At 36.3% G+C, this 27,360-nt stretch overlaps 1 protein-coding gene across 1 annotated transcript in view; it reads right to left on the bottom strand.

Annotated features, from left to right (window-relative positions):
• CATSPERB (catsper channel auxiliary subunit beta) overlaps window positions 1–27,360 on the bottom strand; it is a 43,939-nt gene that overhangs the window by 5,600 nt on the left and 10,979 nt on the right. The window contains exons 7-14 of the mRNA XM_085317637.1: window positions 27,228–27,346; window positions 25,092–25,124; window positions 20,903–21,055; window positions 20,227–20,371; window positions 8,707–9,033; window positions 4,982–5,121; window positions 1,969–2,166; window positions 1,498–1,608 (exon numbers count right to left, since the gene is read on the bottom strand). Coding sequence (XP_085173763.1) covers window positions 1,498–1,608; window positions 1,969–2,166; window positions 4,982–5,121; window positions 8,707–9,033; window positions 20,227–20,371; window positions 20,903–21,055; window positions 25,092–25,124; window positions 27,228–27,346 — 1,226 coding nt within the window. The remainder of the gene's footprint in view (window positions 1–1,497; window positions 1,609–1,968; window positions 2,167–4,981; window positions 5,122–8,706; window positions 9,034–20,226; window positions 20,372–20,902; window positions 21,056–25,091; window positions 25,125–27,227; window positions 27,347–27,360) is intronic.

Raw genomic sequence — 27,360 nt, 5'->3', positions numbered from 1 at the left:
TAATACAACACCCCAAAACTCTGACCATTTAAAATTTCAGTAATTTTCTGTCAAATTGTTGACAATATTCTTTGCTTTGACAAGAAGACATTTTCCAGTGAAAAATTGTTCCATTAGGGAAAAAAAATGAACATTCTTAAAAGACTCTTTGGAAATCAAAAAAACAAAAACAAAAACAAACAAAAAACCAGCACTGCCCTCATGTAACTCTTCTTGCTTAAACTAACATATTGTCATAATTCAGGGAGAAAGGAAGGCAGAGGGAAATACAAACCTCTATTGCCAGCTTCCTACTTTTCACTGCTGAGGAGAGCACCTCTGCTAGCACGGCCTTTGCCTTCAGCAGCATGGAGCAGGAATAAAGGCAAATGCATACTGAGGCCAAGGCATAGGTAGTGAAGCCAGAGTCAGCTATTCTTAAGGGAGCTCTATGGGGTGGATGGTTTGGGGGGAAACTGCTGTGTTTCCCCCAAGAGTCTCCGGCCTAAAAGACTGCCCTCTGTACTCAAGCCTAAAGCTAGTTCTGCCTGAATTACCCAGCTGCCTACCTGAGATTTCCAGTGCTTGGCCTCAGCTTATTTAATTGCCGAAGCTCCTATTTCTTTAGACTCCAAATATGGTGACAAGCCATTTAATCATCCTTTCCCCTTTCTAGGACAAGCAGAAAGTGGACCTGTGCTTAGTTGCTAGGAAGTGTCTATAAAGACAGTATCTTTAAACCCACTTATAGTGTAGGCAAAAGCCAGGAACACAGAGAGGTAGGTACGGTTTAAGAAAAATAGTACCTTCACAGGGGCACCACAAAACTTCTACCACTTTTTGGTATAGTGTCATTTTTGTGTTAACTTCTTGTGTTTATCAACACAGAAAGCAATGATCTGCTTAAAAGTCCCAACTTGAAAATCTTGATGAAAAAGCTATTTTTCCCTGTATGTTTTACAATCTCAGAATGATCATGACTAGTGCACTGTGCTACCTATTTTAACTATAGTGTTTTCAGATGGGAAGTGCTAAGTTGAAAGATATCCTCTCTTGCCTTTCTATTTTAATTCATGACATCTTATCAGTAATTCTGGCAGTGGTGATGAGAATAGATTTAGAGTGGAAACTGGCACAAGTCCTTTCCTTGTTAATGACTAGGATTAAAAGTTTACACTGAAGTTACTTGATTTTATATTTCAGTTCCTATTTTACCCATTTATATCCTCTCTGTTAACATAATATTTATAAGCTTACACCATCCCATTCTTCAGAGCCTGCTGTAAATATATGTATCCTGCAGTAGTATGCAACCAAAAGGTCTACATTGAAAGGAAATAGGCTACAGCAAGCGCACCACTGAAATGTCCTGCCTGTACAGTTTGCTTTTCGAAACACTGATTATTTAAAGTAAGTGATAGAAAAACAGACACTACGATGTGTGAAATACATCATGGTAAAATAATTCATAGCTTTAAGATATGTTCAGCAGCAATGAAATGATTACAGACATCTTACTTTTGAAATATTGAAATAGTTTCTCATTCTTGGTTTGCTGGGATCTGCATTATAGAAGTTATCACTGAGTGGAATAGCTATTCCATGTATAGATGGAGGTCTGTAGTTTACCTGCATATAAAGGCACCAAAAGACAGAGGGACTTAGATTAAATACATATTCACTATGTAGAAAGGATGATAAGAAGCTACTCTTAATGTCAGGATAATAAAGCAGAAGTAATGTGGATGATATGAAAGCCAAAAGATACAAAACAAAGCAATTCATTTTTCTATATGTAACATTTTAGTTCCCAGCAACCACTTCAGAGAAAACAGATTATCATTTTTTTTCATTTCTGACCATCACCTCAGCAGCGACAAGTGAGCTAACAGATTCTCCTGCAAAAATGAATGCACGAAGTAGGAAGTCCTTCCTTTTCTATACCAATTCTTCAACATTCACCATTAGGTGAATGCTTAGCTTTCTTACCGGCAGTTCTTTTAGGATAAGAAAACCGTTTTCATCTCTTGGAGCTTTCTGTAGCCACAGATCAGCAGTTATTGGAACTGGAGAAATGTAATGAATTGTTTTCCCATATAAGCAGCCAGTCTTCAGTGTTATAATAAATGCTGATGTTTCACAAATACATGATGCTTCTGGGATAATCACAGCTATTGAAGATTTACCCTGCAGATATTAACATTGTGAAAATAAATTAGCACTCCCAAAACAAACATTACGATTTAAAGGAATGTAGAAAATATCTTATTATTTGTACTGGTAGATATATCAGCATTGCAAAGTCTGCTCCTCCTGCCTCCTAAGCTAGTGCAAGGAGATAAAGGAGCTGGTTTTAATCAGTGTATTTTGGAACTCATTTCAAAGTTCACTTTATCCCTATACTGTGCTTCTACAGTAATGATCAGAATACCACTTAAGGTGTCCCTCTTTAATTAGGAAGGTACTCATGGCCGAATATGCTTAGTGAGGTGTTCTGAAGAATTCACAGTTTTACTTTTAATCTAACAAAGCCTGATTTTGTTAGTTTCCAGTTTATGTGGCAATGCCATACTTTTACCAGAGCACTTGAGGAAAGCAGTTGTGAATTATGAGCTGGTAAAACTGATCAACAGAAATGATGTGGACAAGGATGGTACAGGCAGATCACTGTGACACATAATTGGCACTGATGTTATTTATGGGCTTGTATTTTTAGCTACTGGCAATGCCTATCACAGTGGAGAGGGATGGTAGATACAAATGGAAAGAATACTTTGAAAAGGGTGTTATTTTTATACTGAACTTCTCATATTGCTCAACTGATGTTGCCTCAGCATGACACTGAACACACTCAAAGAAAAAGTGTCTGTCATAAAACCATAGGAGCTGCCACTGTGGTCAAACTAAAGGTCCGTTTATTCCAGCAATCTGTACAGTGACCAACTGTGACTGTTCAAGGAAAGAATATAAGAAATAGGATAATACAAAGTGGTCCTTATTTCTGATAGTTAGTTGTTAAGGCATTTGGGTCACGGTATTCAATAACAAACAATGGACATATCCCCCGTATATTTGTCTAATCAATTTTTAATCTTGTCTATAATTCTGGTTTTCTAAAGCATTCTGCAGCAATAAGCTCAGCAATTCAGTTAGGCAGCGTGTAAAAAAGTGTTTTCTTTTGCTTGTTTCGAATTACTACACAGCTTCTGCATTTCTGAGAAACAGTGAAAAGCCATCTTCGTACCACTGACTTTGTAGACATCTGCCATATCTGCCTTCAGTCATCTCTTTTCCAAGCAGGAATGTTCTATTCAGTTTTGCTTGTATGGAACCAATTCTTTGTTTCTCATCATTACTGTTCACCTTCTTTATGTCTTATCTAATGCTACTACATCTGCCTTTGAGATGAATGTATCTGAGATACAGGATCACAGAATCACAGAATGGTTGAGGTTGGAAGGGACTTCTGGAGATCATCTAGTCCAACCCCCTTGCTCAAGCAGGATTTGTACAATAGCATCATGATACTTTCCTATTTTTTTCTCTGTTCATTTTGTAAGAAAATAATTCTAATATTCAGTTTGGATTTTCTTGCCATAGGGCATGGAGCTGTAACAGCTAGGTTAGAGCTCCTTGTTTTCTTCAAAAGGTATTTGTTAACCTTGAATTTTACCACACATTTTACTACTTTGTTGCCCTGCACTGATTAAATCTTTCTGCATCTCTTTGCTGTCATAGTTGTGACTTATGTCACAATTATGTGCTGCATAATTTTGTGTTTCTGCAAACTTTCCCACTTCAGTATTCTTTTCAGTGATGTCATTTGTGAATAGCTTGTGCAGAAGGTATAGAGATCCTCTGTACCCACTAGTTATTTCCTTCATTTTTTGTAAAAAAAATGACCATTTATTTGGATCTCCTGGTCCCACCAAGTTGTTAGTTGATGGATGACCTTCCATCCTATTCCATGAAAGCTTAGTTTTTTTGAGAAAATTTAAAAAGGGACCTTGCTCAAAGCTTTTTAAAAATCCAAATATACTATAATCGCTAGCTCAATCTCTTCCAATTGCTACACATGCCAGACATGATTTTCTTTGTTAAAGCTCACACTGATTCTTGCCTCAGATTTTGTTTTATGCAAGTGTCTACTAAATCTATTTTACAATAATTTCAATCGGTTTCCCACCCATAAAAGTCAGACTTTGGGCACTGCAATTCCTCCGAATACCCCTGGAGTCCTTTTGAAGAACAGGTGGCATGTTTGTCGTTCTCTGCTCTTTTGACTGATTGAAATGACACTACAGTTAGCAAATCACAAATTTCCTACTTAAAATTCTTGGATGAACAGCCTCTGTCCTGGCAGTTATTTGCTATTTCTTTAATTGACTTGTTCTACAACCTTTTCTAATGACAAATCAGTGTAAGATGGTTCTCAGATTATTACCCAATTCTTGAAGTCTCCTAATACCAATTTAAGATTTCCCTTCCATATCACGGTAGACCCATTCCTTCAGAAGCCATTCTCACAAAGACTAATCTCACCTAATGCCTATCATATGACCTCCTTTAGTCTTTCCCTATTATATCTCATGTGCAATATTTATAATCAAATGCACAGCTATATATAACTAAATAGGAAAGGGACTCTGAAATGAGAAAGCTCAGAAAGAAACCATCTCTTTAGAGGATGTTATGAAAGAACTTCAAGAAGTAATACAAAAATGAATCAAAAACAAAAAAGAGGAATCTTGTTACTCGTAGTTTCATATCATATCATAATATATTCCCGAATCATGTTCATTATGGAATGCTTTATCCAAGGACTGACAAAAAATGAACTGGAAATTTCAATAAAATTTTGCACAATTGTTTTTTACACTACATAAATTAATCTATACCTTTTCAGATTCTATCAGTCTAAAGATAACTCTCACATTACAACAGCTATTCAGAAAGGAAGAAAACTCCATTGTAGAAGCAAGGATGACTTGTCTTCCCTTACTTGCTTGTAAAATTTGTTGTTAACAGAGAATTCCAGTATGTAACTATCAATTTCATCCCAATACTCTTTTGTAGTCACTTCCAGTAGTGATGGATTGCCAATGACAAGGTTTATCAGTCGCATTTGGAACATTGGATAAGCTGTGAATCAAGCAAAAAAAATTGAAGGCATATTCAGTACTCCATTCTCTATACTTAAAGAACATCCCAAAAGAAAAAAATAAATAAATTCAAACTCTAGAACTCAGTTTCACAGATCTATTCAAAGGATCAGTTGGTATGTGAAAGGAATAGGGAAAATCTTTCTTCATCATAACTCTGTGTATTTTCCCTCCACAATATCAGGAACTGCTTCTTTGCCAGTCTGGCTGATTGGCCAACCTATCCCTTATTGCACTGCAGCTGAAGGCAATGAAAGTAAGTTTTTGTCTTTAGCTTTTCCATCTGCACTTACATCACGATTTAAAATTTATACAAAGTACTGATGTTAAAAGTTTCTCCATTCCTCTACTACTTTGAGCTCTCTGGTCCTTGGGTTTAGTTTTTTTTAGAGGCCAGCTCCTTCCCATCTCCAGTACTCTACACAACCACATAACAGATCTTAGCTGTCAGCTTCTGCCATAGCAACATTCTTACCCTGAGCAATGCAACTTTGGGAAACTTGCTACTTAGACTTAGAATATACACAATCTCCAAATAGTTCTTTTTTTGTTGTTGTTGTTTTTTAAACACACTTATTTTTAAGTTTATCCATGTTAATGCACAAAAGAAAATGCATGCAAGTGTAAAGGAAGGAGTTTTCTTCATGACTAGTTTCATTTGTTTAGATCTCAGTGAAGATTTAGATGTTTAAAACAGGATTTATCTGAGTTTCAAGCACCCAAGCTAAAGTTATGATCTGATAAAACCATGCTAAGATGAAGGCTAAGTCTAAAGGCTGAGTTTGCCTTTCTGTTTGGCCTGCAAATTCCCAGTGCTCACACAATCACAGAATGGCTGAGGTAGAAAGAGACCTCTGGAGATTATCTAGTCCAACTCCCATGCTCAAAGCAGAATCAACTAGAGCAGGTTTCTGAGGATCTTGTCCAGTCTGGTTCTGAGTGTCTCCAAGGATGGAGATTCCACAACCAGGGTCTGACCTGCCTCACAGTAAAAAACTTTTTTCTTACGTTTAAATGGAATTTCCTATATTTCAGTTTGTGCCCATTGTCTCTTGTCCTTGTATTTTTTCAACATTGTTTCTGAGCATTACCMAGCTGTTCTGGCCTATGCAAGTAAGAATCTAGCTCTCACATAAGTTAATGAGTGGCATCCAAATTTCCTAAGGAGCTCAATCTGTTGGTGTATTGAGTCAGGTTGAAAGAAATCTTCAGTGTCCATCTTCTGTTCTAAAATCTGTATGCAGCTTCTCTAGTTTTATGAAATCAGCGAGGGGTGCTTACCTTTGGCAGCATAATCCACTGGTTAGAACATGCACCAAAAAGTTCAAGCCCTCTGTTCAACATCCTCCACAGTGAGAGAGTCCAAATTAGTCTCTCAAGAGAAGCTACCTACTAGCCTATGGGGCTGGGGAGTAGGTTGTTGTCTACATCTTTCCTACTGTTGAAATGCCTGTTGTGTAGCCACATACACAGGGTTAATGAAGCCAGGAACAGAGCATGGATGGGGGAGCATGACGGTTTAACCTGATAGCACTGCAGGGGGAAGGAAGGGTCCCAAGTTCCTGGCTGACAGCTGCAACGGGTTTTGATTTATTAATCCAGTAACTGATAACGATAGTCTTAAGATCAGAGACTAGAGTTCAATCATTAAGCTGCAAAGTCATTGTGCAGTGAGCAAGAACCCTGAATGGAGGGTTTATACACAGAGGACAGACTCACTTGGCAGCAATAAGAGGGGGCAATTCAGGTCATGGCTATCAGAGCAAGAGCCTCACTACATCTGCAGTGCACACAAGCATCAGTGCTAGCAGCTTTATTGGCAGCAGCAGGGTTGGGTTTTAGCTTTTAACAGGCAGAAAGGTCAGACAGGTAGCACTGAAACTATTAACTGGGGCCAAAAGTAGTAATTTGACTGTGAAGATTTTAGCATTCCTGAAGGGTGCATGTGCCTTTTCTGTGAGAGCTTCCTTACAGAACCATGGGCAACAAGGCATCTTGACAGGTCACCTATTCCCAGCAAAAATCAGCTATAAATCCTGGTAATACTGTTTGGTATTAGCTGAGTGCTTGCTCAGCCTAAGAGAAAGTGCTCCTGTGTCCGRAGCAATGCCCATCCCTTGAATTCCTCCCTGCCTCCCCAGATAGCTGGGTGTTGCTCAGGTTTATCAGATGCACTGGTCAGGACTTGTCCTCCTTTCTGTAAGTGAAAGTTGGTGTTTTCACATATGCCTTGGAGTTTAAGAGCACCAGTGTCTTTAATTTCCCAAATGGACCTGGATTCTTAAATGCTGTAATCTTTTTTTAAAAAAGTGTCTTTGAAGGGTTTTGTCCTCCTAATCTGGAATGTTAGAGACTTATCTAGGGGCTATTTTTCTCAGTGATTTGAACAGCTCCAATGACACTACCACATATTTATATTTTCAGTGACTTGTCCATCAGGGTGAGCTCTAACTTCAACTAGTCAACACCAGTTACTGCAGAATTACCCTTCTCAAGTCTGGATGAGAGATGTTTATATTAGTGATCATGATAGTCTCCTTTTAAATAGCTCCCTCATGCAAACTTTTGCAATAGAAATAATTTGCTTTACAACACAAATGTTACCATAATCCACAGTATTTTTCACATAATTAAAATCATAATTAGAATTATTTAATATGCATTCATTTCATATACAAGTAGGCATAGCATCAAGAACTGTAATAAATCACAGAACTTTCTAAAACTGCCTATTGTTAGTATTTTTCTTTGATCTTAGTGAATTTTACATACATGCGTCAAACCGCTTCATTTTTTATGCTATATTAGGATTCTGTTTAAGCAGTCATCACTGTTATGTCCATTCTCTTTGTTTCTATTTTATTAGTCTGATTTATTCAATGATCTAGTAAGGCCCAGCTATTTAAAAAGTGGGGTCTGGGAGTGAAGGGCATATTTGTATATGTTCATCTACAATAGAAAATGAATAAATACTTTTTAAATAAAACATTCAGCTTTACTTTAAATGTCATCAACTACATTTATATACGTTTTTCATTTGAAAATTGTCAAAAGCCATTTTTATTTAATGAAAGCAAGGGGTCGTATGTGCAGCTCATTTAAATCAATGGAAAGGTGCCACTTTCCAAATTAACTCTGAGATGCTGAATCGAAGTTACAGATGTACCTATAGGTCCTACATTTATAGTTAATTTCAGCTTTTAAATTAACCTGGTGCTAAGTTATAAGAATAACGACAATGTGTGTGTGGTCACTATCAAATTGAAAGAGACTTAAAAGATTTCAGAAGAGCCAAAGTCTTGTCTTTGCTTTTACTTCTGAGTGGGAAAGGGGAGAGAGACAGAATTTAGTAAAATTCACTTTTGGCTGAAAACAAACATGTAGAATAAAATTTCCACAGAATACTGTTTGAAAACAAGGACAGAGATTTTTAGTAGAGAAATTCCAAGTTTATCTTTGCTGACGTTGTTGGGCTGCCTAAAGTTATCCAAAACAGCTAATGGCTGCTGTATGCATTGCATACAAATTATAGACTTCAAAAAGAACTAAATGCCAAGTCTCTTACCTGTATATTGAGGGGTTACCCTGAATGTGAAATTGTAAGTTGTGTCCAGATCCAAGTATTTAATGACATTCTTTGCTATATGATTATACTCTTGTATTGAATATCTGCATGTGTCTAACTTCAGGTCCCATTTCTTTCCATTTGCAGTACCAAAGTTATGCATGAACCATTGCTTGGATGGAAAGCTTATGTTGAAAGGCACCTTGTCAGGCATGGTGGGCTCCGCTATTGCAGTCTGATTGTCCAGAATGGCCGTGATTAGGAAGCTGCTGCTCCCTGGAATCAGCACTGTCTTTTCCACATCAGTGATTCTAAATCCATTTTTACCTTACAAAAGCAAAGCAAAGAGTTAAACTTTGTTATTTTTTTAGCATTGTAGACTTGTGCCTAAATTATGACTCTGCCATTTGATAGACCACAGAGCAAAACAATCATCTACCCCATAATTTCAGTAACAATGTTCATAAACAAAACTTTCTAAGTAAAATTCCACACTGATCGATGAATTCATGTTAGCTACAGCAATCACACTCTTATAGGTAGAAACTGTGACATGATCAGCACTTCATTTTAACATGACACATAAGGTCATGTGATTATAACATTTATACTGTAATTCATTTAAAAACATTTTTGATAATCACCTTCCGCCATAGCCCCCCCCTCCAATACCATTAATGTAGCTAGAGATGGGATAGACAGAGAAGCTCCCTAGCTAACCATAGTTTTTTTCAGCACTGCCTACCTTTCTGACCAATACACAAGCAAGAAATGACATAGAAACTGCTTTTATGGGCCTCTACAGATCCTTGCAAAATAACTTGAAACTGCTTTGTGCSCTGCAGAAGAAGCCATGTCTGTGTCTCTGAATTTTTATGTTTCAAAAGCTACACCAAAAATAAATTTCAGCGTAGCACAGAACTTGCTGTTAAGGGAACCAGGCAGAATCACATTATGCATCCTTATCAGCAAAATTTAAGAATGACATAGCTGCTTTTTGTCTTGGAGAATYACACCATGATCTTTTAAAACAAACTATTATTTTAAATAGTGCTTACAAAAAAATAACCAAAGATTATTATTTTTTTTTTTAATTGGACAATGCTAAAGCTCATGAKTTGGGGACACACACTCCATGAAGGGAAGGACAGTTCAGGCTTAGAGCACCCTGGCTTTTCAGAAACGTTGACATTGGTTGTAGTATCCCTTCCTGGTCATTTAAAAGAATTGGGAAGTATGCAAACAGCTCAGGTCTCAAAACGTTTTTGCTGACCACTCTCTCCTTGTTCATACTTCAAATTATTTTTCTTACTTCTTCAGAACCCACCTAGCTTTACATGTGTTTTTCTGMTTTCACATGTCTATTCTCTGAATGCTCACAAAACATGACAATAAATACTAATCTTCTCATTAATAATTTACAACAGTCAGGAAGTGAAAAAAAAATAAAGATGTTAAAATATTGTTTGGATAGGGTTAAATCGTTTTGAGACTGGTGGATGTAAGAGCTATCCTTCCTGAGTTATTAAAGAAATGATTAAGGTCTTTTTAGTGTTAGAGAACTGAAATAATGGCAACCTCCACCTAGAATCTCTAAAACTTCCAAAAGACGTATGCTGGGCATGTCTAGGCAGGGACTTTTATGCACTGTTCATCTGTGAAAGTGCATCTGCCTGTCTGCCCATGCACAGAACTACACAAGGAGGTGAGTTCTGTATGCTGCTGCAGGATTAGCTAGTGCATAACCCCCTGAAATCCAGCTGCTCTTACTCTGTGATCAATGGGATGTAGTTTATGCTCCTTTCACTGTGAGATAAGCATCCTCATATTATCTTGTATTTATTGCAGGAGAAGACTGTGCACCTGAACAACAGTTGTCCTAAAGCAGCTTTATCAGGATTTTGCTATAAATAGTCATGCAATAGTCTCAGGAAGAGGATCTTGACGACTCAGGCTACGGGTGCATTAGCGAGATCAACTGCTTTGTAGTGGAAATGTTCTCTTGTGACAGGCCAGAAACCCTGAGAGTGGTTACCTGATGAAATATCTTTTGATTTAAATTAAAAAAAAAAAAAAGGATTACTTAAATCTAATTTTATGAGTGAGATTTCTGAGGAGTTTTAGCTTCCGACTTTCTTAATGCTCAGAAGCCAAATAGATCCCTGCTATTGTGCTGAATATTTCTAGCAAATAACAGATAGTGCAAGGGGGACTGCAATTGCTTAATTTTAACTAGTAAATCTAGTAACTGCTGTGCCRATAAGAAAGGGAGGAGGAGGAAAGGAAGCTTCTGGAATTTCTTTTGGATTTGTCCAGTGCAAAGCTGTACCTGAAATTAATGCAACAGAAGCAGAAATTTTCTGGTTAACATTTAAATTTTTAAATTTAAAAATTAAAATTAAATTTAAATTAAATTTAAAAATTTAAAACATTTAAATTTTCTGGTTAACATTTTCTGGTCAACAAACACATAAGTGGTCGTCTGGTCCAAGACAATTCTTGATGGGAAGCTGACCTTTTAAGCAGTCACCTCGCTATTTCCCAGTAACAAACAGAGAAAAGAAAGATCTTACAGTCTACTGAGAAAATACAGACCAGCCTAAAGCTCCCTGTAGGACAGATATGATCTTTGGGTGCACTTACAAACTCACTGGGCAAAGAGAGGCACTTTGGGAGGCAGTACTCCTTCCTCAGAACAATATAGTGACACACTTTTGGCTGTAGTAAGAAAAATTGAAAAGAAGTGACTGATACAGGTGTCAGCTCACTGTACTATGTCTGGAAAAGGACAATTTGAGTTTGTGTCACTATTTTAAAACTACTGATTAGGCCTTTCAAACCTCATCAGGACCATATGTCGAAAGAAGATGAGTTCTACTAGACTTGTGGCACTGTTGGGTATAATAACGACCTTTGATTAGGAGAAATGCAGAGTCTAAGCTCCTTTATGAAACAGATGAAATCTGAGGGGCATCTGCCTCAAACAAAGTCAAGCGGAAAACTGAAGCACAGAGACTGATTAAAAGGGAGTGTTGTCTCAGTGAGGTAGAAGGAGTGGGGGAAAATTCACAAGAAATGACAGACAAAGGAGCAAAAAGCCAAGAAACAGCAGAATAAATACTAGCAAAAAATGAAAGAGACAAAGCTTCTTGGCCTGAGCAGTGACTGAAAGTGTCTTTTCACAAAAAAAGACAACAAAAAAACAAAACAAAAAAAAACACTTCATGCCTCCTGCGCAAAGAACATACATTTGTACTCAAATACTTGATTTCAATCACCAATTTATTTATATGCATAGCAAATTTAGCATACCTCAAAAAGAAAGATAATGCAGTTTTGCCTCTTGGGTTATCTTTATCTAAAGTCACCACATTTTCATCCAAAACTGATTTGCAGCGTATGGAGTGACCCATACCACTGCCAGCTCAGCTGGAGARCTGTAGCAGATGGATGGAGCAATAATTCTTCCACTTCCTCATCTTACCACACTAGCATGTGTAAAGCGCTCTGCAACACTGCTGAAGGTGATCAGAACGCTGGCAGCTGACTTTGCAATGCATTGGATTTTGCTCCCACAAGCCCTTACAGTGACTTAATTGTGAGAGGGCAATAACAAATTTTGGMGTGCTAACAATCAGCTCGTAAAAGATACCATCTTTGTATACTATAGCAATTTCTAAAATGATTGTATAACTGTATTCCTAGTGTACCACAACTAAAATGGAAAGAATATATACAACCTTATTACATATACCCATATATATGCACCTATACCCATGTTTATATGCAATGATTGAAATAAGCAGAAAATGTTTACATCATGAGGTTAAAACCTTAGGTTATGAACTCAAAAGGAATGAAAGCCAGGAGCTGCTACTCAGAGAAGCAACAGCTCYTGGCATCCCTTGCTATTCACAAGACCAGGCCACTCATAGTATGCTGAGGTTTGTAGTGAGAGGATGTAGTAAAGGCTTCTGTAAGCCAACTATTACTGCTGCTCAAAGCAGGCAAGGCCTTACTTTCATGAGTGTAATGGCCGGAAACCCCTCACTGATTCCTGGACTCAACATAGGCTTTGGTAGTTCAGCTGCCAACAAATTCTGCCTTCATGGTCTGTATGTGGGATCTTTTGGTTCCTGCTGARTTCAGAACTCAGGAGCTGTGATCTGGGAGCTAATTGTCACAAAGGTAAAATACATCTCATCCAGAAGTATTTTGCACCTGCTAYAAGATAATGGCTTTTGAGCTAGGTTATTCTTGGCACTTGTATTTCAAGTGGAGCTTTTTGTCCACAAAAAAGTGGTGTACCTATTTAGAATAGGAAACAGTGGTATTGCAACACAGGACTTCAGTTCAGGGCKTAAAATAAGAGGGAATGTATATGAAGATCCCTTTTACTCTAAAGAATCAATGACACTTGACTGACTACATCTGCAACTTACCAGGATTAGAAAGGTGGAGTATTATGTTACTGTCATTTAAGCCCTTCGTAATAGTTAATGTATATTTTATGCAGGGACTGCTTCCTTCAGATTCAATGGGGAACTTCTCCAGAACGTTTACAATGACAGAGGACAAATAACGTGGAGAATATTGCATTGGGAAATCTCCGACTACCACAGCTGCTCCTACKGGCCTATAATGACAGGAAGTATAATGTGTTGGATAATTCCCCAGGTAAACAGCATATACATTTCATGCTATTTCTACAAATTCTGAAGATAAATTGTTCTCYAAAGTCAAAGCAGACTGGCAAATACCAGATGTGGAAGTCAGGTGTCCTGCACAGATGAAAGGATATTTAAAAGAAAGTCCTCATAATGCTACTAATTGATGAGATAGATTTGGATTCTTARATTGTATAGCCCTTTGCCTGTCTGCTGAAAAAAAAACCCCAAAGAGCAATTACTTACCTTTCAGTAAACAGAGTTCATGCAGCCGTGTCCATATGTACTCTGTGGCAGTTGACACAGAATTAGTTACTAGAAGAAGGTGCTCTGAGCCAAGTTATTCAGTGACTGAAACAAAGCTTTACCAGATTCAAACTGAGATACCACACCAAAATTACTTATGATCGTCAGAGGAGTTAGTCTACATATATATATATAAAATATACACACACACACACACACACACACATACATGCACACACACGGAGCACAGTTTCTATAAACTCTGTGTGCTATGGGAATACTCATAAGAAGTTGCTTTTTCTCTTCTAAAATTCCTAGGAATATGCCTTGTGGGTTCTAAATGAGCTATCTTGAAGCACATCTTCATACAAGCTGGCACATACTTGAGTTGAAATTCCCTGATTCTTAGACAGGTCACTAAAGACAGTGAAGAGTGTAAGAATTTCCTCTATTGTGACATTTAAAATGYGTAGAGCAATCATTTCTTCAGAATTTTGTGCTTTGGGGCAGACAATAGCGATGGGACTTTGTTACTTTAATATGACACAAATTCTTAAAAAAAAAACCCAACCCTTAGGAATTTCACCCCCTCCTCCCCCCCCAAAAAAAAAGAAAAAAAGAAAAAAAAAGAAAAAAGAAAGAAAGAAAGAAAAAGCTTAGGTTGTAGAGCAGATATAAACTTTACAGAAGACAGAATATGGTGGGGAAGTGGTGTTGAGACACCATAAAACTTTTAGTCTTGAAAAAGTATTGGAAATTGCAATATTGATGGCATCAGTACTCAGCTAAAGACAGACCCAGTAAGTTGTGCTGAATAGATTGTGCCCTCACTTTCAGAGCTTGTTCTAGCCAAAGCAGAGATTCCAAGCATCTGTGCAGAATGCCTACTTTGTACTGCAGACTCTGTATGCAAATATGAGAAAGTAATTGATACTGCTGCACTGAAGGACAGTTCTTTAGAAACACCAGAATAACCAAGCATAGACTTCAGCTTCCTTTAACAAGAAATCCATTCTTATGGTCCTTAGAGAAGTAATACAAGGAACTGTCCTCTCAGACTGACTGCCAAATAGATAGTTGGGGGCTGAGTAAGATGTCCCWTATACCATGTTAGAAGAAGAACTATCAAGTACTTTCAATGGAGGGCTGTTCAGAGATTGATGTATTCTGTTAATGGTGTATGAGATAGTCCTATAGATTCAGAAAACTACTTCTAACATCTTAAGTCTTTTCAGTTGTTTTAGAAAAAGAATATAAACAATTTTCTCCCTTTTGTGTCTCTGTGAAGAACAAACACTTTGAGAACATGTTGTGGACGAGTACAGCATCACTTGGAAAACAAGCCCTGAAATCAGGAGATAAGGAAGTAACAACTTATCCAAGTAACAACTTATTTTTTTATTTTTATTTTTAAAAGCCATATCCTGAGTGTGGTCAGGTGGTATGCCCAATATACAAACCTGAGTCACGCCAATAAACAGAGGCAAAGACCTGTGGGATATATATCAAGCCAGGGGACACTCCAAGTCCTTTGTAGATTGAACAAAGCCTCAAATCACCCTGAGGAGTGTCAATGTAAGCCACACTGGACAACTTGGCCCAGAGTCCAACACATGCATTGTGGACTGGGTACCTTTGGCACTATCAATATAACCCATTGCATTAGTATGCTGTTCTAGTGAGCATTACATTCATTTACAAAATTTAAATACTGATATAACTACAAACACTTAAGGGTCATTTGAAAATAAGGCTTGGTCCACTCTTGTTGTTCCCTACTAGAGTCTGCTGAAGTGTGCTGCATCAGTAAAGTGCTGATTCAACACATAATATCAGCACATAGGAAGAAAACAAGTAAGAAGTTACAATAAACCCAGGTATTATAAAAAGTAAAACATAGTATTTTAAGGATCAGATACAGCAGTCTTACATACTGGGCTCAGCAGACTTCTAATAAATATTAACTGTGACTCTCTCAAATGGCTGTTATTTTAACTAGACAATTTGTTGCTTATGTCACTCCAGCCATCAATGAAAAGGCAAGAGGTAATATTTCTAATATTTGCTGTTCACTACCTGACAAATAATAACGTTTTAACAGTCTCTGAGAATTCACAGAGTTTCAGCAAAGCTTGCTTGAACCAAAAGTATAAGAGTGGATCTATTTTTCACTGTAAGAGAGAAAAAAGTAATAACTGATTWAAAAAAGCCACCTGTACTTCTGCAACCCAGTTATGGAACTTGACATTTGGTAAAACATTTTGCCATTTATTTCTAAATTTCTAAAATAGCATATCAAAAAAATCAAAATATGAACTATAACATATTTTGCCAATGCCCCTTTGCTGGTTAACATTTGAAAGAATTAAATACTCCAACTTATTAAGTCTTAATATATTATTATTATTATCTTACCAATATTGTATAACTTGGCCTTTATGCAGGTAATGAATACTTGAGCTCTTGATACTCCTCTTCCTTCTGCTGGGTGAATTATGCTCAAAAAATATCATTTGCTGTTCTGTGAYATATTGTGGGGACAATGCATGATCAAATAATTTGTTTACCTCCTAGAATATCAGAGAAAAGAAGGTGGTCATCATTTTAGTTATGCTTTATCTATTATGATAGAATCTGAATTTATTTTGATGCCCCATAATCCAGTCTAAAAACTATCGTGAAATGGAATCAATGAAAATGATTAATTCATATAAAAGAGGCTGTTTATTTTCCTTGTGATGGAAATCTTGTCCACAGAATAGCTATCATTTTAAAAGTTACATTTCTTTGGTCTCAAAATAGCAGAATCTGTAATACCACAATTATTTCTTTTTTGTAGCAAAGGAAAAGCTGTACTAGCTGAACTGTGTGATTGTTTTCAAAAATCTCTAAATAGCAATCAACGTATTCCTTTAGCCTACTTTTGTACTGATTTATAGTATCACGAAAAAGGAATAATAAATGACAGTGGGATTATATTATTGAATGATGATTGGTAGTACTTGCATTGGTTTAGCAGGTATAATATTCTGATTATGCCATTATCAGTAAAACAATAACAGTCAGGTACAAAGTATAAAAGGAAAAGCTAGCTGTGCCAGTACAGTTAGTGGCACTATATGTCAAGGAAAGTTTAGAGTCAAATCCAATTATCAAGCTATCTCTGTAAACCAGTAATGTCAGAAACTCTGAAATCTGGAGATAGAATCAGAAAAATACAGTCGAAGGATCGTGTTACTCAATGCCAGACCAGCATGGTAGGAGCACCTGGGACATGCTAAGAGCAATCAAGCAGGATGTGAAGGTGAGGAATATATTAATAACAGGAAACTTGTTATCCCACTAATTGGGATTGAATATTGGTTAAATGTCCCATCAAGATTCAATACCAAAATCTAACGTTTAGATTCTGTCACTGGCTGCTTCACACAATAGCTGGTTAGGGAACCCACAGGAGGCGAAGCAACTCTTGACTTGCTCCTGACCATTAGATAGGTCCACGGTGTACTTAGATTAAACACTGGGTGAGAAATGCTATTAGAAATAAAAGGTGCTCTTCAAAAACTGGAGATGATACTAGATGATATCGTAACTTTTGGCTATTTGAGTGCATAAACACAGAAGACAAGCCACAAAACATTTGAAGAAAAGTTTACAAAAGTCACAGAGATAGTAGAAAATTATTTTTCAAACACATCAAGAACATGAAACTTCCTAGATAGTTTGTAGGACCAATTACAGTATAAAAATGATCAGAAAAAACAGTGTCGTAGCAGAAAAAAAAGTGAATTTTTGGTAGCTATGTCTGACARGCTGTGGAAGAACTGGGGGAGTCTCCAGTGTGGAACCTTCTGAGCAGGGGCTGCTTCAAATGGCACTGTCAATAGCTGAGACTGAAGGACTGGAACAAACCCACCAGCTGGATGGTGTCACCTAGGAATTCTAAAGGGATTCAAGGGTGAAACAGATGAATTGATAACTGTAATATGTAACTGGTCACTTAAAAGCAGACCATGGAAGCTAACTGCCAACAGTTTTTAAAAAGAGCACCAGGGGAACTTCAAGGAACTACTGATGCCAACCCTAGACAAACTAGTGGAAAGAAAGAATAATAAAAAAAAATCAGAACTCCTGGACATACCAACAAATAGGAAACACTGGGGAAGAGACAACACAGTTTATTGACTCAGTTTCTGGAGTTCTCTCACAGATCCAGTTGATGCAGTCTGTTTAGATTTCCAAAAGGCTTTCAGTAAGTCAGTATAAAAGCTTTAAGAGAAAAGAGGTAGTGACAGTAGTAAAGGAAATATCCTTTCATGAATAAATAAGCAATTGAAAAATTGATAGTCCTATAGCAAAGGGATCCTTCTTATGAAGGGTAAATGGTCAGTTCTTTCAGGGGAGGGAGGTTACTGGTAGAGTTCCACATGGTCTTTGTGTTCAGCATATTAGTGTTTAATTTATTCAAAACTGAATTGGAAAAGTAAGGGCAGTACAGAAAATGTGTAACTATAAGGAGTTCCAAGAGGCTTCTGGTATTGTGGGAGTGATCGTAAAAGTTCTGGTAAAATTCACCGTGGATAAATGAAAAGTTATATGCATCAGAAAAGACAATCCTTATTTTTCCATATACAGTGATCCAGCTGTGCTCCAAGGGCGAAGGGCAAGCTCAAAGCCTCTCCACCAGTTAAGTGCAGCCTGGCAACACCAGCTAGGTCAAGCAAGGTCCCTCTCTTTGGAAAGAGCTGTGGAGTGACTCAAAATACAGAGCTCAGTTCACTCAGTTTGTGGTAGAGTGGAGGCTGGCACTAAAGAATTCATAGCTATCTATTCTCCTGAATGCTGAACAGCTGCAACATAGTCCAGGTTATACACTTAAAATGTACATATAGCCATACATGTACTACAGCCTGGCATTCTCCATACCATAAGGATATATTTGATTATATTTCTTGCACAAACTCAATCTTCTTGCACTTGTGCATAGTGAGAGATAAACTGTTCCTTACAGATTTTAAGSCTATTTTGCAAGTTAGTTAGACTTTTTTTGACAGCTGACCTCCACTGATGTTAAAACATCTAGATTTCTTATGTGTAGCCTGTCAAAATATGACTCATTTAAATTAATTAGATGCAAAGCTCCCAAGTGGTCACAGTATAAACTGAAAACACTTCTTGTTGAAGTCACAGACATGGCATATGTTTCCAAACCTACAGAGGAGAAATACAGGCAGTAAGTTAAAAGACAACAATGCATACGAGGAAAAGGCAAAAATGCTGCTTAAGTTGATAAAATGGTTGTTACAAGGTTCAGTAGTTCCAGTCAGATCTATTACTTTGATATATCTCTAAAGAAGCACACTAACAGTATATTAATGTGGGAAAACCTCTTTAAAACAAATTGACAAGCAARCAAAATGGAAATTTTTCTCCTAAGATACTCAAAAGATATCATGAGCATTATCCTGCACTAGTCACTGGGGTGGATACTTATGTCTAATAGAGTCAAGGAATTTCTTAAAAAAAAAAAAAAGAAAAAAGAAAAAAAAAAAGAGGGCTTTATGTACATGCAGCTCATTATAGAATTAGAAATCCTAAGCCTCAGCCTGAACTATGAGGGAAAAAAATGACAAAATTCCTACCAATTTTCATGATTTTTCACATATGGTTTACTTCTTGATAAAACATCAGTACATGTGTCCTCCAGTGAAATCTGTCAACTCATATCCATCTTAATAGGTTTCTTTCTCTGCTAGTGGAGTGATGAACAAGCTGGATTTGAATTCCACTAGGCAAAAATAATGTCACATTTTCTCTTCCTTCATGGCAAAGTATAGTACAAAAACACTCAACTAAAACCAGCAGCTCTTAGATYACTGAATCACTGTTATGTCACAAAGTGACATGTGAAAAGTTATCTTCTTATAGGTGTTCTCATTTTCAAGTGAAGAGCTGAATTAAAAGGCAGCTAAATTGCATCTATACTTTCATAATACTATCTATATAAACCAATTTTATCTTAGTATGCTTTACATAGCACACTACCACAAATGGAAAGGGAGGAATGACAAGTCTGCCTATTAAGATGCAGTTTGTACAATGACAGTATAGGTTCTACTTGATTATAGCCATCTGCATCCTGCAACAGATGAACAAGGAAATATGGTATATGACTGACTAGCTCACTATGTCCTTTGATAGTCTCTCAGCATTTAGTGAAGATTCCTCATGCTTAGCACAATCACATATAAAGTCAAACAAGGAAAGTGTATGTTGATATCAGTGTAATACTTTGCCTGAAGTCTGCTACTCTTCAAACTACAAGGAGGTCTGTGTGCTTACAAGGTTCAGTCTTCCATCTATATAACCAATACAACATTACTTCTTTGTACAAATCTTGTCTCTGCTTTAACTATTCTAACCTGGCAGTTCACTCAGGACTTACTAACATGAAGTATTAATATGACTGTAGCATTTCAAAKACTTTCTGTAACCCTTCAAACATTTTACTGAGGAATAGTATTAACATTAATGAAGTTAATGAAGAAGCCTATTCATGTAGTTGCCATGCCTCATTTCACTGCAGAAGTAGGTTTAAATTCCTCACCTGCCTTACTGAAGAAAATGCTTCCCTTATCACTCACAAATACAACTGAATGAGTGTACACACATGTGTTTGTTTTTACAATTTTTTCATTTTCCAGACTGATTAATAATTGAAAAGAATTGCCTCCATCACTGGACAACCACACCTATGAAAGAAATAATAGTCACTGTTGAGTGAGCAGCAAGTGTATAAATGCAATCTATCTTATTAATGTATTCAGTAATGTATACATACATAAAGTGCTGTGAACAGACCAAACTGCAAGAATATAGAATTTTGTTTATAATAAATAACCTCTTTCTGTTGATTCAGGATTTCCTCATCCCCAGAAGTTGTTTATGGATAGTGTCTTGAGTACTCATCACAAAGCTAAAATTATTTCCTCACTAAAGACCCATTTCTGACGATGCTACAGATGCTGAATAACTAATAAGTCATTTCACAAAGTCATTTCACAGCAATTTAAATATGACAGAGACAATTCAAACCCTGCAACACAAGTGAGCCCAATACGTGGAAAATGCATGAAAATCTAATGATCTTGAGCTTAATTCCATTGGAATCAGCAAGAACTTTGCAGAAATAGTCCAACCAAGAAGTTTGGACCATGTAGTTCCACCAAAAGTAATAATTTACATTACACTGAACCTCAATATTACTTTCTTTGTATACATACCTCATTTCCATAAACATACAGAAAATGTGTCTCTGGGTGGAAAAACATTCCATATGGCACAAAATTAGCGTTTGGAAATTCAAACATTGGAAACTTTGTATTCTTTTGCAGTTTGCGATTTCTTATCTTGTAAACAGCAACCATTGCCTTTTTCTGGAGAGAAATAACACAGTAAGTATTGACAACTAAGATAATTGCATAGTCTTTTACTATATAGACTACCAAAAAAAGGAACACTAGACAGTATGCTTAAGCTGGTAATGAATTTTAAGTCAGGAGAGAGCAAGTAGTACACTATGCTAGAGAAAGAAAGCAGTGAATATTATGAATCTGACTTCAAATATCTATTTCCTTTACCTGGTCAAATACAACTGCCCCCCTCATAGTTCCTTGTAATACACAAGAAAGGATTTTTTCTTCCCCCCTTATATTTGGGAGATAAAAAGTTTGTTAAGTTGAGGGAAAGGAGCTGTACCTAAACCAAAGAAGCTGTAGCTGAATCTGTGGGAAGCCTGGAGAAGTAGCTTGCATTTCCAGCTAAAAATAAAAACTCATTCATCAAAATAATTGTGTTCACTGTTTTTTTGATATTGTAGACAAGAAGAAGGAACTAGCACAGAAATGAAAGAGAAAAATGTCATTCCTGTTTTGCAGTTTTAGTGCATCCAAAGCAGACTTATCAAAGTACGAAAACTTAAGAGAAATTTTCTGTCAGGCAAAATTACAACACAAACCAGAGAAGCATTTGCATTCTGTAAATCTCTTCAGAGTGGCTTTCACCCAGTGAATAAATACTCAGGTATTGTAAATTGTCCCGATTTATAAGTATGAAAACTGATGCACAGAGAAAAAGCAATTTGCCTGACTAGGGGGACACTGAAGGAATTGAGAACAGCACCAAAATCTCCTGGGCTGAAGTGTCTTGCCTAAACTACTGACAACACCGTTGCCTTCTTTGTTCAGATATGTTAGAGTGACAAGGAAAAATAAACAATTTAATCTAATTTATAAACACAACATGCATAAGCAAAGCAAGAGAAACTGTCACTGGTTCCACAACATACCTGACTCCTGTAAATGCTGACTCCAGTATTCTGCTGATAATCTATCAGAAATGCTATTGGTCTATTGGAAAATCTCCTGCTATAGAATTTTTGAGGAAGGCAACTTGACCAATAATGGAAGGGATCATAACTATAAAAGCAGGTTGACATCTGAGAGAAAGAATATATAAAGTTCATAAATTCTGCATTTTGGCATTATGAAGGGGCTTGGCTGAATTTGCTCTGATATTGTTTGCTACAGTCAGATTCTCAGCATGAACTAGCTCTGTGTCATTGACAGAAAAGGCTTAGAAGTATCAGAGTGGAATGTCTTCCTACAAAACTCTTCAGTAGTACTTAGATTTATTCAGATCCTGGTATTTACTAGGATAGAAACTATCATTCATTTGAAACCAAGGCAAATTGTAACCATTCCACCTATATCAGCAAATGGAAAACTTGGGAGGTGAAAGTTAAGCAAGTTTTTCTATAGGTAGAATAAATACTTTCAGATGAAAAATTTCAAATTTTGGTGCCAGGATCTCCATCTAAATCCATGCAGACAGGGACTTACAACTGATATCTTTTTGTTTCTAACCAATCTAACAGTAAAATTAGTAGGTTATASTATGAACTAGATGTTATCAGACAAGAAAAAATCTGCAAAAAAAAGTTTTAATCCTGGGATAGAATATGCCAGCATTTATGGAGTAGTGATATTAAAGCTCAAAATATGCAGGCAGAGAAATGGCCACAAAAAATGAATTTTAGAATTTTTAAACCATCAGACAAACTTGTATCATGCAGCATACTGCCAATGCAAAATGTCCATTTTCTTACCATGCTCCATGACTTCTCTTTGTTGAACGTGACACTAATAACATCCTCTAGAATAAATGAAATCTTCATTAATCTATCATCTCTTTAACAAACTGCAGATTACTAAGTAACTTTAAAACAGATATATACACCAGTTTATATAATTGATTGATTTTGTACATTCACAAATACTAAATATATAGACTCTGCACTGCATACAAAATGGATGTGCCTATTGGCATATTTATGGGCAGCTCAGAAGGAACATAATTGCCTGTGCAGGTTTTTCTTCAATGTAGTGAAATAATAAAGATATGAAAAGTATATTTCAGTACATAAGATAAGTCATTTAAAGTGAGAAATAGTCCATCTAGTCTAATATTTGGACATGGGGAAAAACAAGAACGAGGACATGCATAGAAAATTCTCCTGTATACTCTTTACAGGTTTGTGGTTGAGGGACTCCTCTAGACCAGAGAATGTATGTAGATCATCCTGTTCAACATCAATTTATGAATTTGCTCTGCTTAAATTTGTCTGACATATTTCTTTCATTTGTTTTAAACCTCCTGCTTATTAATTGTCTGGTGTATCTTCCTTCTTGTATTGTGAGAAATTCCTGAGTCCCTTTTCTGTACTGGTCATGAGTTGAGTCCTTTCCTAGTCATCTCTTTTATGAGACAAGAAATAGTAGTGTATTCACAAAAACTAATTCTGGCATAAGAATACTTCCCTTCAGCTAACTCTATACTCCATGGACATATACACACCAATGTCTGGATAGTAGATATCTCAGTGGACTTCAGGACACCTTTTTAAAAGAACTTGCGATCTAGATTTTTCAAATTTAGTTTCCAATCTGTATAGCAAAAGTAGCTGTTTTGTATTCAAATAAATATGCAAAACAATATTAAGAACCAAAAAATACATGTGTGTTTGAAATTTTCTTCCCTTGCTTATGTAAAATGTTTTACATATCTCTCTATATATGTATCTTTTAATATACTTTAAATCTGTATTGAATTGTCCACAGGCTAAATTTTTTTCAAGGTCTGAATAATTTCATTTGATGTGAATGTTACACAAACTAGCCAAGAAAGAATTTTCACCTCAGTAATACAAAGTTTCTCAGCGGTCATTTAGCAGTGTTGACTGTCAACAGTAAGTGCTTTCTGCGTTCTGTGCACTAGGTGGTGGTCTTATCAACAAATGGCCTAATAGGTAACTGCAGGAGAACAAGATACTGGATGGCTTTACAGAGCTGTGCTAAGGACACAGCGGAGGCCCAGGATTCTTTCTATACAGCCTTTCCATAATCTGCACCGACCTGTCAAAATCATAGGTTTCTGTTCCTTTTCCCCATTATAATGAGTTGTAGAAGAATATTAGAAGCAGGACAAAATTAAGGATATTAAAGAGCTCTAAAATTAAGGAGGTATTTGGCAATTAAGAATGATATGTTCACATGAACTAGGGAGATTCGTCCCCAAATTCCATGCAAGTTTAGTGGAATATGAATTCCTCCACAAATCTGAGGTTAGTTAGCCGAACTCAATTCATTTTATAGACTGTTTTATAATTTTTATGATTCTTTTTCTTTCTCTTGTAAATTTAAAATCCAAATATTTTACCTTCGTAGGTTTCTCTGTTAGCTAGACACTGGGTATTATACCATATATTTGCACTGAAATAATCATGCTATGAAAAATAAGAGACAGAAATAAGTAAAGTAGCTGTATTTCCTTTGACATATAAATAAATCTTATAAATAACACCACAGTTTACTTTCAATAATAAGCAGAGAAAATGAATGATTCATTGTACTTGGATGTAGCCAGGTCACCTAAAACTTGACTAATCTCAAGATAAGCCAGACAGTCTGGTCAGTACTGTGAAAGACCTCCAAGGAAATAACACGTGGATCATTCTGTGAGACAAGAAATAGAAATGTCTGAACATAAACAAAGAACAGCAGAGATCACCCACTGGAGACTTAACTATTTTGATTATACAGAAAAACAACACTCTATTTGACCAAACTCTTTATAAACATCCCTGTGCATAACTGATAAGAATATCCTCTGGTAACATCCCAGCCAAATTCAATAGCTGCCACTAAACACTCCACAGTTTCAATCCAGTGTTGCATTTTTTCTAACATCTCTGCTTATCCCAAAGTGACTCCATGTTAAGATGTTAAACATTTGATCTGTTTTATCCCAAAGAGTTGAAATTTTATTTGAAATACTTTCAAACAAATATTCACTGACATAAAGAGAATTGCAAATACAAATATTGAAAACAGGCTGTGTTTCCAGGTTTCTTACCATTTCAAAGCCACAAAAGGTCACGTTACTGAACTAGGAAAAAAAGAACAAAGGATAAAAAGAGTATGCAATATAGACAGCATACATTGTAATGAGAGTAAAAGATTTGCCGATGTATCTATAATTTTTCTTGCTTTTTTTTCTTTATTTTTTTTCATTTATCATTAGATCATATGGGAATATTGACATTGAATACAGCAATGGAATGTTATCCTTTAATGAGGCGTTACATTGTGGATCTGCTCTTGCTCCTCCTGTACACAAATATTTTGCCCTTAAGAATATTCAATTCATTTTAATGAATTAAATTTGTGATTATACATCTGATAGCAGTACTTCATAAAATCATTATTTGTGTGTTAATAAATTTGCACATATGCAGTTTAGAGAACTGGTAGTAGTCTAACACTTCACAGAGGGTCTTCTAATTCCAGAAAGTTGTCATCATGGAAGTCACAGTAAAAGCAGAACTAAGAGCATTGTTCATTATTAAGAGAGTATTCAGACTTCTAATGGGAAACAGAGGACAATTCATAATTTTGCCAAACCAGCTACTTCAGAGTGAAATTCTCCTTGCAAGCTGTCTGTTCCAGGCTGACATTTCCAAAATTTGGAAAATATCAGCTAAAATAGTCATCTATCTCTAAGGACAGAGCCAGGAAAAAAAAATACAGTTTTGTCCTATTTCTGTAAAAAATAAAATRAAATAAAAATCTAGTGACCTTCTATGAAGAGGCTCCTGTGACACCATGCTTTCAGAAAGGGTTGAACTTTGGCAGAAAGATGATCCTTGCATGAAGGCTAAGTTTTTTGCAACCCCATGACAAACTTAGCCTTTCTGAAATTACAAGTTTTCTTATCACTGTAAAGACTTTCTCAATTTCAACAGTAATGCAGAACTGAAATATAGAAATAGAAATGCAATACACCTTGCTGCATGGATAATGCTCTTCTGGACTCTCCTCTTTCCTCAGCTGCTTTTGCTGGGTATAGGCAGCATGGAAGGCAAAACCACAATTTGAATAGCACTTGTGGCAGCTGTGACAAAGTTACTAAAGTACAAGGGAGAAGGTAAGCATTGTGCTATAGAGCAAAACAACCCTGTTAATTTTGTTGTAGCAACTCTGTTACCGTATTTTAAGAGTTTAAGAACATAAGCAGGCTATTTTTATGGAAAGTCTATCTTTTATTAGTCCAAATTTAACTCCTCTTCAGGTGGCCTTATTAACTCTGCTTCTAAAACCTGCCTCAAGTAAGATCAGCAGTACTCAAAGACCCACTATGAGGATTTGCAACATTGTGTGCCAATTGACAAATACAATTGCCTGTTCTGTACACAGAACAATCCATCTGTACATGGAATGATCTGTCAAGAAAATAAAAATTCAAGACTAATTTGAAAGGAAATGTCTATAATGTAAAAGGAAACATGTCAATAGTTAAAAGGAAATAAACACAATGAAGAACATGACTCAAAAATCATGATGATGTTAGAGCCATGCATTTACAGCACAGCCTAATTTTTTGCACTACTTCTGATGAGTCATATATCCTAAAGAGCTGACTAAAATACGCTGATTATATATCAAATAGAATAAAGATCTTCAAAATGAAGAACTAATCAGCCTAGCTAACTGGATTTCAGGTCACTCAGATTAACAAAATCCTTTGAAAATGTGATGTTGGGACAGCTTGAAATTAATAAAATGGTACATCATTTCCAGTGCAAGATTTACTTTTATAAAAGGACCAAAATAAATAGGTAATAACAAATAAAAGACTGCTGGTGTCCCCCTTCCTTCAAAATACTTCAATTATATGATAATTTCATGTGGATAATTTATGTTATCAGAAAACAGTCACATACCTTTTTCTTTCCTTTTTTCTTTCTTTTAAAAAGCATTCCACTGCTTGTCTTTATTCACTACTTTTAGTTTCATAAAAACTTTTACTGAGAGCTTCAAAAAGTAAGTAATCTTCCACAGAAGGAAAACAGGGCAGTAAACTGAATATGTACAGTGTCATATTTTCAGAGTACCTCTCTAGAAAATAGTTACAATTTCTCACTTGCTGTTTGGCTAAAATTTCACAAAACTGGATTAAAAAGCTACTTCATATTTATACAAACTCACATACTTTTAGGATTTTTCCAGTAGGACGGCATAGATCTTCACTGATATATAAGCCCATTGTTGTGAGGGCTACTAAATGGTGATTTGTTAAGATTATATTCAGAAGAGACAGGCCATCACAGACTTAAGAGGGAGGG

Source organism: Rhea americana, unplaced genomic scaffold (genome assembly GCF_003343005.1).
Source record: "Rhea americana isolate MKP2758 unplaced genomic scaffold, rheAme1 scaffold_5, whole genome shotgun sequence".
NCBI classification, from domain to species: domain Eukaryota; kingdom Metazoa; phylum Chordata; class Aves; order Rheiformes; family Rheidae; genus Rhea; species Rhea americana.
The sequence above is the reverse complement of the archived record's forward strand: the minus strand, read 5'-3'. Positions and strand labels throughout refer to the sequence as shown.